At 32.6% G+C, this 19269-nt stretch overlaps 1 protein-coding gene across 12 annotated transcripts in view; it reads right to left on the bottom strand.

The window, feature by feature from the left end:
• LOC106056430 (receptor-type tyrosine-protein phosphatase eta-like) overlaps window positions 1-17437 on the bottom strand; it is a 75487-nt gene extending 58050 nt beyond the window's left edge. For 2 of the 12 annotated variants that reach the window (XM_056031525.1, XM_056031532.1), the window contains exons 1-8: window positions 17188-17378; window positions 16446-16692; window positions 8487-8622; window positions 8225-8353; window positions 4809-5090; window positions 4526-4675; window positions 1657-1941; window positions 1373-1522 (exon numbers count right to left, since the gene is read on the bottom strand). In XM_056031525.1, coding sequence (XP_055887500.1) covers window positions 1373-1522; window positions 1657-1941; window positions 4526-4675; window positions 4809-5090; window positions 8225-8353; window positions 8487-8622; window positions 16446-16523 — 1210 coding nt within the window. In that variant the 5' untranslated portion in view covers window positions 16524-16692; window positions 17188-17378. Of the gene's footprint in view, window positions 1-1372; window positions 1523-1656; window positions 1942-4525; window positions 4676-4808; window positions 5091-8224; window positions 8354-8486; window positions 8623-16445; window positions 16693-17187 lie in introns of all 12 variants that reach the window. The other 10 variants (XM_056031529.1, XM_056031527.1, XM_056031528.1 and 7 more) reach the window with 10 other exon arrangements.
• Window positions 17438-19269: the final 1832 nt, after the last annotated feature.

Here is a 19269-nt window from a genome sequence, read left to right as displayed (position 1 = left end):
GTGTGCGTAATTCATTTTGACGTAGAACATGTCCCGCAAACCTCATGCGACGCTCAGTCACAACCTTACTAAGTGTTCGACTCCCAGTTCGGCATAGGATTTCCTTGTTTGAAACCCGATCTGTGTAACTGACTCCCAAAATCCGTCTCAGCCATCTCTGTTGAGCCACATTTAGTCTTTTCTCAATTTTGACAGATGACTTCCACGTCTCACATGCATATGTAGCAGTTAGAATGACGATTGTGTTGAGAAGGTGTATTTTTGTCTCAAGTCCAATGGCTTGGCTAGTCCAAATAGGCTGCAGCCTTTGGAAAATGCTCCCTGCCTTTCCTATTCGGCACGCTACATCATGGTAAGCATCTCCATCATTTGTTATGATGCTGCCAAGGTACATAAACTTGTCCAGCTCTTCAAGCTTTGACTCGCCAAGTCTGACGGGGACACCCTTTGCCTTATATCCCACTCGCATAATTTTAGTCTTATCCAAGTTTATGCAGAGGCCAATTTTGGGTACCTCTCTTGTCTAGGCTCTCCGTCATTTCTTGAATGCATTTATTTGTAGCCCCGAGTAGTGCAACATCATCAGCAAAGTCCAAGTCTGTCAATCAGAGTTGTTCATGCCATGAAATATTAAAGGCAGTCTGGTTCACTGCTCTCCTCATTATGTAGTCGATGGCTAGGAGGAAAAGGAAGGGAGATAAGATGCACCCCTGTCGCTGTTTTACCATGCTCACATCTAATATTTTTAAGTTTCAACATCACAGTATGGCAATCTGAATATCAAAAATAAACTTCATAAATCCTAAATGCTTCTAGAAAGGTCATAGCCAACTTAACAAACCATCCTTTAGACACCTATTTCAGAAAAACATTGTTAAGAAAAAATATTTTCTACATAAAAAAAAATTCTTTGGGTCAGGGTTTTAACATTTACCAACACAATGGAGTTACAAGACAATGATCACAAAAAACAAAAGATTTGTGTTCCTTTGGTAACTAAAATCAATAAAAAAAGAATTGGACTTTCTGATGTAAACTTCACTTGTAATGTTTGAGATACAGTGGTTTCAATGGAACATTTGTTGTGATAAGTTTTGATTCGCTTGCTTTTAAGGTTATGTATAATGCAAAATTGTAAGACTAATTTTCTCTGGGATAATAAACACACACACACACACATATATATAAACATATGTTGATGCAATTTTTGTTTTGTTTTTCAGTATTTGCAAAATGTTTATTTTTGGATATATTAATTTTGAAATTGAAGCCCATGCATACAATATTAATCCAGCAATAAATACGCTGCTGCATTTCAGTTACAAATGTATTGGACATATAATTACTGTACAATTCATGTCAAATTACTCACTTTGTATACAACCAGATGACCAAAATTGACTCTCATTACACAAACATAATGCCTTTAAATTATTTGAAAGAGAAGTTACTCGGCAAGTCAGTCCAGCAACACATTCAGGTAAAATATTTTCTGCTTTGCAGACATTTCCATAAACAGCACCTGGAAGGTAATTGTTGTTTTTCTGATGACATAACTATGTATTCCTCAAATACATAACTTTTACTGATTGTAAATCCAGAAGTTAGTTATTTAAAGTACTTTGATCTTATTAAGTTTTCCTAAAAAAAACTTACTTGTCCAAATACCATCATATGCAACAGAAGCATTATTGTAAGTAGTATAATTGTCTACTGGAGGTACAGAGAGTATTGTAAAATTGTACTTTGATCCAGGTATGAGGTTTGATATGGTAGCTCCTGAACTACCTCCTGTGCTAAGAGCTGGTATGTTCACACCATGGTCAGTTTGAATAAAAAAAGTGACACCATCATAGTCTTGCAAAAGCTTCCAATTTAAAGTAATGCTGGTGGTTGTTGTAGAAACTAAGATGTTCTGAATGAGTACAGCTATTTTCACAACTGAAATTCATTGAGAAATCATTATGATACACATATTAGACTGTACCATTGCTCTTTTTACTTCTCAACACCATCACTGAATCCAATCAAAACAATTGAATGTCAGTTAACATCAGTGGTTCCCAAATTTTTTAAACACATGGACACATTTTATAGTCAAACTTGCCCATGGGCCTCCAAGTAAAATTTTTTTTTACCTAAATGGGTAACAATAAAAAAAACACTTTTTCTTAAAGAAGTATTGCCGAAAGTAAAATGTAAATAAGATGAAGTGATGAGATTTAATTATTTTTTACATTCAGCTCAAAGTTTGTAAGTGTTATGACATGATTAGGAATTAGGTATTTGTTTCGGGAATAAGGGGAAAGTGACAAAATGACGTGATAGATATTTGTACGCTATCAACAAGACGATCTTCATTACGACAGTGAGAATAAGAAGAATAATATAGACGGCTAGTAATAGAGGACATCCGACAGTTCCGGTTTGAGTATTAAAAGTGTTTGTTATTTCAACACAAGCGTTGACTACCTACATTGATTGTTTGGTATTTCGCCGGTGTTACTGATTTAGTTTGAAGGTTACCTCCTGTTTATTTCATTGGTTGTATTCGACACAGCGGAAGAGCCACAACAGTAAGCAACAACTGGCTATCCCTATGGTACTGAATCCATTTTCTACTAAACAAAAAGATGGGAAATCAGCCAACAACTTTTGTACAATATACCATAATGAAGTATATAAAATGGGGATGACTTTGTAACCATAATTTGTGATATTCTTGTTCAAACATTGGTTTTAAGTTCCTTATTTGCAGATATTTCAATAGGCTGTATTAGTAAGAACTAAATTTTGTCTGTGATCTGATTTTGTCCACCCAAGAGTTCAACAGCCTTTCAGGTCTTGAAATCTTTGGTTCAGGTCTGCATGAGGTATCGTTATGTGTTGACAGTATTGAGTAAGCAAGTAAATCTTCATCGCTATTCTGCAATTTTTAAAGATCTGGAAACTTAAAGCATTTACTTCTTCCCATGTTTTGCTTGTACAGACAAAGTTTTGCAACAAATGCAGATATCTTTTGATTAACATTGAACTGGTCACCTTGTAATTTTAAATTTGTTTAATTTTACATTTGGCAAATAAATCTGTAAGATAGGTTACATTATTATTTGAGTTGTGATGCAAATAAATGTCTTGGCTATCCAGATATTTAACACTGAATGAAAGAAGGCATAAAACAGATTAAAACATGCCCTTACATGGCCAACATAATTTTGAGTGAAGTAGGAAAAGATTATAGTGCTCATCATTCTTCAAACAATGTTTAATCTCTTTTTGAAGGCATTTATATTGATTTTTATTAGCCTGCCCTAATGATATTGTTTAGAGATCCTTGCAAACATTCACCTAAGACTTTTTTTTTACTAAATATATTGAATATACATTCAGCTTATTATAAATTTGCGAGAAAGCTTCAACATCTTTAAGGGTGTAGCTTTTACGAAGAAAATCTTTTCAGTTCAGTTAATAACATTTCACCATTCGTATCGATTTCCAAACACTTAGCATATAATGATTCTTGGCAAAATTCGTCTTCTTGTACAAACCTTACTTAAGTTAAAAGTAAAGCACCGTTTCCTGGTAAAGTAGACATGTCAAGCTGTATAGAAATAACTTCAGATGTTTATAAGTACATAAAGATTTTTCAATCCACTATGCCATTTCATTAATCCTTCTTTGTAATGTTCAGTAGAATAATTTTTATAATGTCGAAAGCTGATTTGAGCAGCACTGTGCATATCATCTCACTTACAGCTGGTAAAATAAGTTAGTGTATGACTTCCCGAACTTTGCAATCAATAAAATCAATGTTATAAGAAGCATGCCACTCATCGTCATCTCACTTTGACACTTGAACTACTGTTTAGAAATACATAATTGTGTTAACTAGCCATAAACAGCACCACGGATAACAATCTTATTATTCTATATTAACCTTTGCTCGGACCCTCTGACATTGTTCAAGGTTCCCCAAATAAATTTAAAAAATTACAAACACCTCTGAATGATGCAACAGACACCTGGGAGTCTGTACAGACCACTCTGGGAACCACTGGTTTACATCAACATTCAAAAAGTTTCTTTAGGACTAAAAACCAGTCTTAATTCTTCTGTGAGAGTTAGTCTAAGCCCAAGTTGCACCACTTTAATAAGTACTATGGCTCAAAAGTGTAGTGAAGTTTTTGCAAATGATGTTATGGATGTCAGGACACATCAAGATGTGCTAAAAGATCTTATTTGAAATTTCCTTTCACATTTCTAATATGTTGTTGACGATGGGGACTTAAAAAAAAAAAAAAAACTATATGCAAAAAAGTTAATGATTTATTTACTATTTTCCATTTTTAATTTTAGAATTTGTAAAGCCTTTTCTTTTTTACTGTAATTTTAAAATTAAAGCCAACGCTATTGCAGTAATTTTTTTTAAAGATAATATGACTTTCGATTTGGAAAGAAAGCTGTCCATTTCTTTAAATATCTTCTACGTTATTAATATTTGTATCATATATGTCAAGTTACTCACTTTCTATACAACCAGATGACCAAAATTGACTCTCATTACACAAACATAATGCGTTTAAATTATTTGAAAGAGAAGATACTCCACAAGTCAGTCCAGCAACACATTCAGGTAAATTATTTTCTGCTTTGCAGACATTTCCATAAACAGCACCTGGAAGGTAATTGTTGTTTTTCTGATGACATAACTATGTATTCCTCAAATACACAACTTTTACTGATTGTAAATCCAGAAGTTGGTTATTTAAAGTACTTTGATCTTATTAAGTTTTCCTAAAAAGACTTACTTGTCCAAATACCATCATATGCAACAGAAGCATTATTGTAAGTAGTATAATTGTCTACTGGAGGTACAGAGAGTATTGTAAAATTGTACTTTGATCCAGGTATGAGGTTTGATATGGTAGCTCCTGAACTACCTCCTGTGCTAAGAGCTGGTATGTTAACACCATTGTCAGTTTGAATAAAAAAAGTGACACCATCATAGTCTTGCAAAAGCTTCCAATTTAAAGTAATGCTGGTGCTTGTAGAAACTGAGATGTCCTGAATTGGTACAGCTATTTTGACAACTGAAATTCATTAAGAAATCTCTTTACATTATGATACACATATTAGACTGTACCATTGCTCTTTTTACTTCTCAACACCATCACTGAATCAATTGTAAATAAAGCAAAGTAAAGTTTACATTAACATTCAAGAAGTTTCTTTAGGACTAAATACCACTGTCTTAGTTCTTCATATATTGTATTTCATATAGTTGTAAATAACTTAACGAATTATGATTCATAACAGAGACAATCACAATCATTCTTTCTAGCAAATGGTTTTAAGGCAAGGTAGATTAAAAAAATTAAAGTTAGGTACTAATTTGTTTATGAGGCATTGTTTGAGTTTCAGTCCCACCCCAAGTTGCATATCTTTAATTATTATGGTTAAAAAATTGTGTAGCACAGTGCTATTGCTTTTTACAGATGTTAAGATACAAACAGAGTGATGACATAGAAGGTAAATGTTGGTAGCCTTTGTTAATACTGAATTTTTTTTCTTAAATTTATGGGGTTTTATTTATAGCAGAAGCAATGGTTAATGGTTATCTCTAAGTTATAACTATACATCATATTTTTTTGGTGGGGTAAAGGTTCAATCCAACCAGCTGTGCAACAGTTTAACATAACTTGTACAGCATCAGACAATAAGGAACACAGCCATGACTAATGTAGTTTTACCAAACTTTATATTCAGAATAATTCCTCTGCACCAAATTGGTGAATGAGTACAAATATCACAGTGAAGCATAATCCTATTGTAGCAGTTGGAAAATAAAATTGGATAAATTTGGATAGAGAATGGTAACTCCCAGCATGAGCTTTAAGCATCACAAAGGATAGAGCATGAATTACACAATTTTACTCACTTTAAAGTATAAGAGATTAAAAAAAGTAAACAAGGAAAAAATTAGAGGAATGGAGGGATTCAATAGCACTGGGAGTAAAAAAAAAAAATCAAGAGGCTTAGGGATAATGGGTATAAAATAGAATGATAGAAATAATACAGTAACAAATTTACTTGTAAATATAACTGTGCTGTGAGTGGGATTCTATGTGTGTGTGTACAATGAGCTAAGTAATCAAGCTTACTAATATTCACATACAGCTTAAGATTATCAAACCAGTTTTCAATTTCAAATTATTTTTACTGATGTAATTACTTTTAGAAACTTTTTTTAAATTTTTACTCCAAAGTTTCGACTTTATGTGTAACTATTACTACAAGTGGGGATATCTGAATTAGGATCACAATGGTCCCCACAGTGTCCTGCTGACAACTGTAAAAAAAAAAATAAATCACAAACTAAAACTGTGTGGCCATATTATGAACTCCTCAGAGCTTGCAAAGACTTACAGGGAACAGAAGAAGAGGTAGTTAGAAAAAGTGATGGGAAGACATCAAAGAATGGATGGAACAGTCACTGAAAGAGATTCTAGTCCAGGACAAAAAAAAAAAAGGAATAGAGAAAGACAGTTGGCAGTATGGTATTTCAACAGTCCAACAGACTAATGGATCGATGAAGAAAGTGGTGACGGTATCCATCAATACCCCTTGTTTATAGCCCACTTATAAGTCAGATATTGATTACATAGCCTGCGTTTACAACAATATCAACTAATATGGGTGCATACAAAATAATAATAATACAAAGAAAAAGAAGTTGACATTTTCCCTGCTGGTTGCTGTTAAATACTTGCAATGCAAACAAATTTTATCTGTGAGCAAGATAATAACAATATTTTAATGTCCTGTGATTCATTTGTCATGAACCATTAGTCCGATGAACCAATTATTAAATCAGTTGGCGTGAATCATGTGTCATGATCTCATATGAATCATTAATGAGTTAATATTATATTAATTAATATATTAATAAATAAATAGAATGACTTTATATAATTAGTGGGTACTATGTAAATTATGTAAAAGTTAAACAATCTCAAGGTCTATTCCTTAATTTTCCATATCAAATTTTAATGTAACAGCTATAATAACTTTTGTTGGAAGTAAAATAACTTTGGTGTCAAAACAGTATCAACAAGTTCTATTTGAAAAAAATGAGATCTTGTATTTGACAGTCAATGAGAAGAAATGAAAAAATGTATACTTGATAAACTGAGAGATATAATTAATATCTAATCGTAATAATAATATCATAATTAATACAGTACTGAACTGTTCTAATTCACTATATTGAATGATCAAAGTCTTAGATTTTTCAATGATGTTTTCAATGACTTTATTTATGATATATGTATCATCATTTAAAAGAAAATAGAAGTTAATTAATACATGACTAATGTATTTATTTAGTATTCATGTGTTAAGGTTAGTAGCAAATACAGAGAAATGAAGCATTATAGAGAATAAAAAAGAAATTCACAAACCATGAATTTCAACTATAATAAAATTATACTTCATAATTTTAAATTTTACTATAAAAGTATGTTATATTATTTTTTTTTAACTAAACTAGACCTAATGAAAATTTCAGTCAACTTTCGATGTGTAGGTCTCTCAGGCACCAAATGGATTAAGTTATTTGGTCTCTAAATTGGCCATACAATATCCTTATGTGCCAATTTAGTTCTCCTATAAACTACATAATTTAGCAAACAAACAAAAAATGAAAAGGGGGCTTTTTTTTTAAGTCTCCCCACATGAGAAAAATACAAATACTAACAATTGAGATTATTGCATAGCAAGGCAAAGCTGCGAAAAACTTATCTCAACAAAAAAAAAAAAAAAGGAAATGATAAACCATAGAAAGCTGCTCTAACTAACAGCACACAATAAACATCTAAAAAATTTATATAATTATTTTTTTACATGTGTACTAATTTGCATAAATGTAACATTGATATCTTTAAGAAAATAATTTTCCTATTAAAATTAACCTGTAAGCATTAAAACTGCAATGCAATAAATAAAAAAAAAATAAAAATGTTTAATTTTCAATGTTCTTGTATATTTCATTTTATCTCTTTATTTTAAATCTTTGTTATTCTGATAGAAAATAAATCAATTTTGCTATAAAGTATAATTAATATTGAACATGTTTTTAATTTAGATTTTAAATTTAAATAACATTTTTTTTTTAATAAAATATATGCCTATAAAACGAGGAGAAAAATTAGTAAAATGTACATACGTGGCTGGCATCCATTTTGCCAAAAAAATTCTGACGTCACGTTGCAAAGACATTTTGATGGACTACCATTGCATATAAGTTTATCTTCACAAATTGTACTTTGATTACAATGATCACCATATGGGAACTCTGTTGCCAAAAAAAAAAAGTCTTTATTAAAAAAAAACAAATTGAAAATGTTAATAATTGAGTCTTCAAATTAAAACAAAAAAAAAGCAATTGTGAGATAATTAAACAACAGAAAAAGTATGTACATACTTACTTTTACAAGTTAAATTATCTTCCTTAAAACCACTTTCACAAGAACATGTGTTATTAACACATGCTAAATTAGTCCCACTGCCACAATTTGCTGCAGTAGTACAGCTTGAGTCTGACAGTGATGAAGCATTACAAACCTAATTTTAAAAAAAAAAGTCTATTTGAGCAGAGAATTTAAAGTTATGTGACGCCTTAACGGAATAAATCCCACACACACCTATCCCTCAGTAGACAGTGGCCAACCGCCCTTAAAAAACTGTGAATCATATCCTCTTAAAATGACCCTATTACCACTACAGCCCAACATAACCAACTCTGTTGACAGTGCTGAAAAAAAAAAAAAAAAAAAAAAAAAAATGTTTCGTTACTTGGCAAGGACTGCAAAAGAACTCAGCAACATAAAGAAGAAGAAGAAGAGGAAAAGTTTTTTGTAAATTTGCTCTAAACAATTTTCTCCTACATTTGTTAAAATGAAAAGGTGTGCATACAATTGTATTACAACAAGCCTACATATTTTTTATGTCTTCTTATTTTTATCTGAAACATTAACTTTTTGTGTGGTATTGGTGATCTCCCATCACCAATGGAAAATATTGGAAAATCCTCTTGATATGATGGGTACCAGGGAAATTATACCCAAAGTGAATCACAATCAATACCTGCTGGCTCACAAAAAGTTCAGAGGTCAACAAAGGGTAGGGCCCCTTACCTGAAAGTAAAGTTAATTATCCAAAAAGCTTGACAGAGTTCCCCCCTCCCCAGATGGTTGTGCACAGGGCTAACATCTTCAAGCATAACTTAAACCTTCAACAAATATCAACTCAACGTCTTTTGATAGCAGAAAAGTCACAAGTTTAATTAAGAACTATCCCAAGATTAAATGATATCTCATTTGATAGATATCAATGTCAGACTGTTCAGGTGTTCCTGTATCACAGTTGTTCTCAAATATTTTAAAATTAATTTCAACTTGGAAAAACTACTTTCACCCAATGCAACAGTGATCAGAATAGTCTATGGTATACAAAGGGCTATACAAACATTTGAAACAGCATTATTTAAACCATGATTATTAATAAAACATAAAATATCAAGAGAAGATGAAACTGTGTCTTGAAAAATGTTGAAAAATATTTGCAATATTTACATCAACTAGCACAATATTAAAATCCGCACAAAATTTCATCAAAGTTTTGGTCAAATACTGCAATATTTTTTCTTGTACAGAAATCCATAAATATTAAAGATTAAGTTATGTTCCCTTTGCTCAAAACGTGCATTCAATGACAAAACTGCTGCATATCCATCCAATATTTTTTTTTTGGAGCTGTCATCATTCATCCCTTATTCATCTATGCTTTCAGCATTGAGCTACATACACTTTCCATCATCCAAAGGTTGTGGCAGCTGGAAATTTATTTTTTTCTGGTTCAATTTCTAATTTTTGTGCCAATTTTCTGGCTAAAATTTGAGCGGATTTAATTACATTTTCTTTGTATTTTTTCATTAACTCAGTTACACTTGATATACATTCCAGTGCAGTGTCGAAATGCATCTCTTTCGAATGCATCAATTTGCTGACAGTATTCATCTGCAATAAAATGTACCACATCAGATAAGTAAAGTAACTAAATTGAATTTTTTTATAGACTTTGTTCACCATTCCAGTTGCCTTTGGATCATTGGCATTTTCTGCCCCTTCCACAAATGCCTTGTAGTGATGCATGGTACCCTGTTGCTATTTGAAGACAAACAGATTTAACACTCTTGATCCTACTTTCCCAAATAGGCTTTACTGTCAGATTGTTCACAAGAGTTTTCAAGATTCGCCAACACAAATAATAAATTTGATAATAACTGAAACAATTGCCATGTTTCCAAGAATAATAGATGACAAACAAGAAAAGAATGGGATTCCAGCTGTCATAATATGTATATGAGAACAGTAACTTAGGGAAAATTGATTGCAATAATATAAACATACAGGAAAAATAAAAAAAAGATGCAACCATACAAGAAAGATACTGAGTGATTTGGTAATATAAGCGTTGTAAAAACAGTATATTACTTAAAAATCGGACTGAATAGTTTAGGCAGATTCTAAACACAATTGATGAAAGAGACAATGGGGAAAAAAAAACACTTCAGTAAACCAACTAACACTTCAAGAATTTAGGGGCTGTTGATCTAAAGAATCACAAAGCATTGTAATTTATTTTATCTAGATATCTGTATATGTAAATGCTAAATAACGGCAAAGCTGTAGTGGCCCCTTCGAAAATTGCATAGCTTCTTTTTTTTTTGCTAAAAAAAAATTTTGTTAATTAAGTCATATGATGTTGTTTCAAAGTTGATTAAAACAAAAAATTAAAATTGTTAAGAACTAATCTGTGACACAAATAGAACTTTTTTTGGTTATTGACGAATTATTATTTCAAAATTGTGTAGTTATTGCGACATTTGGGGCACCATCAGTGGTTGGCTGCTACAAAGGCTTCATTAGAAATATAGAATAAAGAAAATCCAGATCTACCCACTATTAACCTTGTGAATTGTGATACACAGGCAACAACTTGTTAAAAATTTTAGCCCACAATTTCATTCCTATTTGAGTCTTATTATGACAACATGTTAAACTCTTATTGTGAACTGAAGTTCGTTGGATTTCGAAAGGGAGTTGTATTGCTCATTTTGTTAAGATCTCTCATACAATTTTGGAATTTTTTTGAGAAACAGGAACAGTCATCAGTTGGCAATGACTTAAAGCAGGCTAAAAAAAAAATATTTGTTTGACATGGTAGGCATCTAATGCTAATGAATGAAACCAAGCTCTGACTGCAAGGAAAGAAATTGACTTTCTTTGATTAAATCATTTTCTCTTTTATTGAGATATTAAATCTATTTTAAAGGGCTTTACAATCTAACATAACTTATTTTTGACAAGTAAAGTACTGCCTAATGACATCGAGGTATATGCGATTCACATAACAATGCTCTATGAAGAAATGGCGATTTGCTTCTAGGATGCAATAAATTTAAATATAAATGACAATTTTTAAACACCTGTTACTGATGTTCAGATTGAGTTGCAGGGAAAAAAAAAAGTTTACTGTAAAAAGGAATGGGAGGCACAACAGAGATAGGCTGCAGCTAAAAGTTCCTGTAAAATTGTCATCGAAAATGGAATTATCTTTTGCTTTTCCATCAACATACATGGTTAAACTGGATTTAGTGCGTAACAAACTGAGTAAGCAAAGAAATAGACTGGATGTTGTCACTAGAAAACAACTTCGCCTAACTTTCGCTAATTTAAAGCTTGACCTTTCTAATATTGTCAGACTGCTGGAGACACAAGGTTCACATTAGCTTAATTTCATTTTAGCAAGAATAATAATATTTATATAAAAAAAAACAACTAAATTTACAATTTAACCTAAAAATAGTTGGCCCTAATTTTCAAAAAATTAAAAATGGACTATGCAAAGAATTTGAAACAAAATCATGAAAATGATATTAATTTTTACGTGTAAGCAATGCAGGTTATTTGACATAGTTTTTGTATTACAGTTATAAAATTAACAATCTGTTATTGATTAGCATTTTATTCAAATTTGCCTTCTCACACTTCTTTATTAGAAATTTTCTGAGACGCGCTAGCAGATTGTTTAAAAGAAAAAATATGAAAACGAGGCAGAAGGCCAAAAAAGGTAGAAGACCACTGATCTAGACCAACAACAATATATCTGTGTGATTAGAAATATTGTTACCAATTTTTTTGTTTAGTGCTATTTCATGCTTGTAGCTTTCTCAACACACTATAATCCCAGTGGTGTAGCTACGGTGGGGGAGGAGGGGGGAGAATTTGAAGATCCCCCGGGCCCCAACTTGAGAGGGGTCCCCCAAATGAGTGTCCAAAATTTGTTTTTAAATAAATTAAATATTATTAGTGCCATCTTACTCTCAGGAAGTAACTTGGTATATATGGGGTAATTTATTTCATCATCCTTATCACTAAACAAGAAACCTGATAAGAGCACTGAAAACAAAAGAGAATGTGTTGAAGAAAAGTATCACTATTCAGATGATTCATACAAAGATACAGCAGTCGAAGAAGTCTCTTGAAGAGAGAAGCAGTGTTGAAGAAACTCCAGGGAAATACCCTTTTACCACAGTCAGAGAAAGCATCTGAAGTAAGTGATGCAGATGATGAGTTAAGTGAAGGTCTTCCAAAATCACTTTCTCCAGAAGTGGAAGAAGTTGTAATTAAGTATTAAGACTTTGGATATATCCAGCCTCGAATTTTACCTGAGGAACTGCGAACAAAATTCTGTTAAAGGGTAGCTTATTTTTCCAAAACAAAGATGAATGGTATTGTTTCCAGTAGAGTTTACCCAAAATAAATCATGAAGTTTGACATCATGGTTCACTAGAAAGCTTCTAACAGGAGAAATTTGCAATCGATTTTGGCTCCTCTTCTCTCCACACTTGGGATGTCTATTTTGTTTTGCATGTGTACTGTTTTCTGAGGCATCAGAAAAGACATCTAGTGCATTGAACAAACCAGGAGTTGGTTACCAAATAGAAGAAACCAGAGAGACTGAAAGAACATGAAGAAGGAGTCCACTACAGACACGCTTTTTTGAAGTTGAAGCTACAAGAAGATAAACTTAAGACTGACAAGATGAGCTGTCACATATGTTTCATGCACAAATTTTGAAAAATCAGCAGTCTTGGAGAGATATTCTGAAGCATGTAGCAGCAGCTATTTATTACTTAGCAAAAACAAACTCAAGTTTACATTGTCACAACGAAAAACTGAATTCACCCAACTTCCTAGCATCTTTGAAATTTCTTGCAGAATTTGATGAAGTTACGAAACGCAACTTACATAGAATCGAATATGGGAATACACATTATTTGTCACCAGAAATTCAAAATGAGTTCATAAACTTGATGGGCAATAAAGTTAGGGAATCAATTGTTAGGAAAGTCAAGCAAGTGTGTTACTTATCTCTGATGCTTGATTCCCCCCAGATGTTTCTCACCAAGAACAAGTATCCCTAATAGTTCGTTACTTGGATGTTGATAATTTCAAAATAAAAGAGTCATTCATTGGTTACTTTGAAATTTTAAAACCTGATGGACAACATTATGAAGAACTTGCTCTGAAAACTCTTAAAGACATTGGAGTGGACTTTGATCTGTGCAGAGGTCAAACCTATGATAATACAGCCACAATGAGTGGCACCCTATCTCTTAGACATCAATCCAAAGGCAACATTTCTGAATTGTGATAATCACTCTCTCATTCTCTTCATTCTGCTGAAATAGATCCAGCAATTCTCTTTTCCTTTTTTTGGGAACTGTGCATGAATTGTTCTCGTATTCACCCCAGAGATGGGCAAAACTGAAAGAAGCTGGAGCCGGGAGTTTAAAAAAGGGGAGCAATATAAGGTGGTCCGCAAGAGAAGAAGCTACGTTGGCAGTTTCCTTGCAGCTCAACAAAATCATCAATCTTTTGGAGAAACTTTCTGAATCAACAACTAAAAGAATGGATACTAGAAGCACTGCACAGAATCTTCTTCATGCAGAGGAAAATTATGAATTTGTTTGCTTATCTAGAATTCTGATCAAATCTCCTGCGCAAAATGAATATAGTTCAGAAAAAAATACAAAAGTCTGGACAACACATACGGGAAGCTGCTGAAGAAATTAAAACCCTTTCATGCTTTTTACTTTATGATGAGAAACTGACAAAACTGATCACCCAATCCATCGAAAGAGCAAAAGAAGGTAGTGAATGCTATGAAGTTTCTGTAATCAAAAACAACCAGAAGAAAGAAAAGACTTGATGGGGAGTTGAGTTTTGATATAGTACTGTCAATAGAACTGCAATTAAAACGTGTTGCGACAGAAGTGCTCGACAGACTTCATATGGAGATGAAGGACAGATTCCAAAGGCTGGAAAACCATGTGGACACCTTTGGGTTTCTTCTTGAACCATGACACTTTTTGGAGTCTAAGGATGATGATACACTGATGAAAAACTTTGTTACTTTTTCCTGTTTGATGAAATATCTATAGGCCTGTTCAATGGTGTCATTGATGCACGAGCATTTTTATCAACAAACCAGTGCCACAATCACCAATAGACATATTGAGGAAGCTGGCTTCACATGGTAATGATTTGTGCTAAAACCTTGCAACATCCATTCAAATACTGCCAACTCAGGCCACTTCCATTGCGTAACGTGAGAGATCATTGCCAAAGGTCAAGCTAATCAAAAACTATCTCAGGAGCAAAATGACGCAAGAAAGGCTCAGCATGGGTTTAATGTCAGTGGAGCCACAAATACTAAACAATATCAAATACTATCAAAGTAGATGATGTTATAGATGCACAGAAAGCACGACTTAAAGCGATGTGAATTGAGATTTGTCACTTGTGCATTATTTCGCCAATAAACAACAGTATTATTCATTAAAGGAGTCTATGATTATTTCTTGTTAATTTTACTCATATACTGAACCTATTTGAATGTAGGGTTATATATTTTTCAGTACATTATCTCATGTCATGATGTTGAATTTCACAATGCTAGGGCCCCCAAAAAAGTCTATCACCCCAGGCCCCCAAATACCTAGCTACGCCACTGTATAATCCTATCACTTATCTGGACCAGTTGGGAAAATTGGGAGGGGTAAAAAGAAAGGGGTATCTGGGAGAATGTTACAGTAATTGGTTTTTAAAAGCATTTACAAAAACAAACAAAAAAAAGGGAGGAATGACCTGAATTTTGACTGTTATAGCTTTCATCTCCTCAAGCAGACATTCTAATCCATCTCTACTAGTGAGGTGCTTATAAATGTAGAAGATGGTATGGTTATGTTCTGTTTATTATTGTTATGTATTGATAACACAATCATCATATCCAACAGCAACATATGCGTGTGAGACATGGAAGTCATACTGCAAAATTGAGAAAAGCCTAAATGTGGCTCAACAAAAATAGCTAAGGCAGATTTTTTTTTTAAAAAGTTAAAAATCCCCTTTCAGACCTTGTGATCTATAGGGCAGATGATGTTAAGGTCATCTGTTTCTTTTGGCCAAGAGTTAATGAGCAGGGTGTCATGTGGCCAATAAAATGACCAACTGCCTTTAGTTTCTCCAACTTAAGTCAACTAAACCCATTGAGTGGACTCAGGGGCACCCTAAATATCCAAAGTCTTCAGCAAAATTTGAACCTAGGTCCCAAGGTATGGAAGAAAGGGGCTTAACAACTCAGCCACAGCACTCCCTTATACCAAACATAATAATTAATTACCAGTAGTTAATTAACTAATTGGTTAATTATTTTAATGATTCTTGCGTTGTCAGGTTAAAGAAATAATTGTTCAAAATTTCAGCTTGATTCAAGATTGGGCGTCGTAGAAATAATGTGTACAATTTTTTACCAGACAGACAGACAAAAGTGAGTTGATATTAAGCTTTGTAAAAAGATGAAGATTTCTAAATCAACAATAATGAAAAAAGATGAAGATTACACATAAAAAACAGTGATGAAAAAAGATTATAAACCACAACAGTTGAAACCCATCCTAGTGACGCCACTAAATATTTAAAGTTATTAAGAAATATATCATTATATAGAATAATTTTAATTTAGTTAAAATAATTAAGTGTAGATCTAAATTTATATTTGTTATAATACAGTTTATACAGACATGATATCTACACTGGTCTTTTTGTCTAGCTTTCAATTTCATGTCAATCACATATCTATGTTTACCCTTATTCTTATCTAAGCCAAATCTAGACTGGTCCATCTAGCCTCAAGTTTTTTTTATTACAAAATCAATGCTTAAAATGAAATCTATTCTAAAGACTATTTAAATGCAAATTAAATAAATAAAACATATAATTTTTAGATATAATTATAATTTAATAGTCTTGATTTACCTGAATCTGATTCAACGACAAAACTGTCAACAAGATGAACACTGACAAAGTTGTCAATGCAGCTGAAGTCAAAGCCATGCTAGATATATAATATCTAGAATAAATCCACTTCACAGTTTGCGATGAGGTCTTTAACTTTTTGGCATGGTCCTTTTACAAGAATCTACCTCTCTGCTCTACTAACCTAGGTTTAGAGTTTTTAGAAGAGACTAAAAGCTTTACTTTATAACTGACCAGCCTTCAACAACTTCACAGTTTAGGGATAGAATGTAAATTATATTTATTATTTTATTGGGTCTAGCTAGATAGGTCTACAAGTATAATCATCTAATTCTAATATACTCAAAATTATAATTAACTATATATAGATCTATGTATATCTAGTCTAAATTGACTAGATCTGTCTTAGTGTCTACATTCAATATTGTCTAGATCTCAATCTTTAATTTAGCTAAGTAAGACTACAACTACAACTTTAATAGATAGATTTGATAGTGATAGATCTCTAGATCTAGCTTGAAACATCTAGTAGACTCTAGTTGTTATGTTATTGTAATGTCATAATCACAATACATTAGACTGACTGACTACATTAGTCACTCTAGCTAGACTTAACTAGTTAACTTCTTATTAAGACTAGACAATAGGTGACTACAGTCTAGTAAGTCACTAGGTCACAGTAAAAAAAAAAAGATTTTATGGAATTGGAACATTGTAAAAATATTATTCATATTATCTGTACTTGATCTAGATGCGAAAATAAACAGCTTAAATCCATATTAGAAACAGTATATGAGCTAATAAAGGGCACAGTTACGAATGTTTGGTACACATTTCACTTCGATCTATTCTAGACATATTACTATTATCTAGTCTTGATCTAGTTTTAGCTTCCTTGTTAAAGACATTTGTTGTGTGTAGTTCAGAGTAGACTCCCTTCCTGGTTAGTCAGGTAGACTGCGACAAAAAAGATAGATCTAATTTCTAAATCTTTAATGGGTCACACTTTGGGCGTGTCCTCTACCATCTTAACACTAAATATATATATAATTACATTGTGACTTAATAATTATTATCTGTTCTAAACAGCAAAATGTTCACATGATAATAGCTCAGAAGATTAAAAATAATCAAATAACTTTAAAAATCCATTTATTAATTCACAATCAAATGTGACCCAACTTCTATAAATCCCCATTATCAACATTAAATTTAGGGTCTGGATCTACATTGCATGCAAGATTACAGCGAGTTCTTGACCAAACTTAAATAGGCAGAAGGCTACAAAATATTTAAATTAAAAAAAAAATCAAAATAATAATGTCACATAAACAATAAGTTGCCAAGACATAAAATATGCCAGCAACTAAGGGAAATTCGGGTCCTGAATACCATTTTTTTTTTTTTGAAATATTTTCTACACTGATCTAGCTGTTTTCCTGCAAGCCGCTTGGCTGATCTCCATTCATAAAGTAAATCTGCAAGCAATAGCTCCAGGAAACATAAAGGAGTGGGCGGGATGTAGTAGTTTTACTTGTGCTAATATATAAGGCCAGTGGGCCCCGCGCTTTCATAGGCCCCGCGCTAAGTAGGCTATATCTGTAATTGCACAATGATGCAATATATACGAAAAAGTCGTGGAAATTATTTTTAAAATCTGAAAATTAGACAAAGTTGTTACATGGAAAAAACAAATCTTACGCGAATAAAAAAAAAAAGCATTGTCAGCTTTCATATTTAAATAAAAATATAATAATAGTACGAATTTTAATCGAAAGGAAGTTCCAATAGAACTATAACTAGAATACGTTTTTAAAACGATCAAAACCCGAAAATGAGAACATTCTAGTGAGACAGCTGAAACAGATTCTATGAAGAATGCAAAAACTGCAGTGGTGAAGAAAATGATGTAGCACTAACAACTGATCAACGTGTCGTAAGAACTGAAGGCAATAATGTAATAACTGACAACATGTAGTTTAAGATAATGAGCTAAATGTGGTCGATTCATTGAGAAATCTGGATTATCCTAGCTGCCATGTGTCTAGAAAAAAAGGAAAGATCTTGTATTAACTATTTATTACAAAAAGGTCCATCTGAGATTAGCCTACTTTGGAGAGTTTTCCGAAAAATAAGGATGGTAGACATTTCTCTTAAGTGCATTGCTAACCAAACCTGAATAATGGTGAAAGTGTTTTGCGTCCTTGGCTGATATATTCTGTGTCAGCAGACAAGATCTATTGCTTCTACTGTCATCTACTGGAAAAACAAAAAAGTTCCTTTTGAGGCCTAAAGGAAGGATTTGACCAGTGGCAAAGCTGTACAACAAGGCTAGCATAGCATGAAAAATCACAAGAACATTTAGACGCCATGACCAGTTGCTGTGAAGCTGGAGCAAGACTAAGTAAAAAAAAAAAACAGGCATTGTCAAAGTACAGCAGGAGATGCTTTAGTCTGAAACTATACGTTGGACTAGTTGCAATTGTACAATTTCTAGCGAAGCGCAATTTAGCTTTTAGAGGGACCATTGAAAGACTTAAAGAGCCATTAAGTAATGGGAATTTTCTGGTCTAGTAGAATTACTCGCAAAGTTTGATCCCTTAATGGGGGAACAACTTCAACGTGTTACCTATGCAGAAATTCATGATCGTTACCTGGGAAAGAAGATTCAAAACGAACTTATTACTGTAGTAGCTGATGCTGTTGTGAATTCTATCATTCGAGATATCAAAAAATGAAGTGATATTGGATTTTAGGCCTACTCCAGACATAAGTCACAATGAGCAGATGTTATCTCTCAGATAAGGGTTAATATGAAATAGCT

This window comes from Biomphalaria glabrata, chromosome 6, assembly GCF_947242115.1.
Source record: "Biomphalaria glabrata chromosome 6, xgBioGlab47.1, whole genome shotgun sequence".
Classification (NCBI taxonomy): Eukaryota; Metazoa; Mollusca; class Gastropoda; family Planorbidae; genus Biomphalaria; species Biomphalaria glabrata.
The sequence above is the reverse complement of the archived record's forward strand: the minus strand, read 5'-3'. Positions and strand labels throughout refer to the sequence as shown.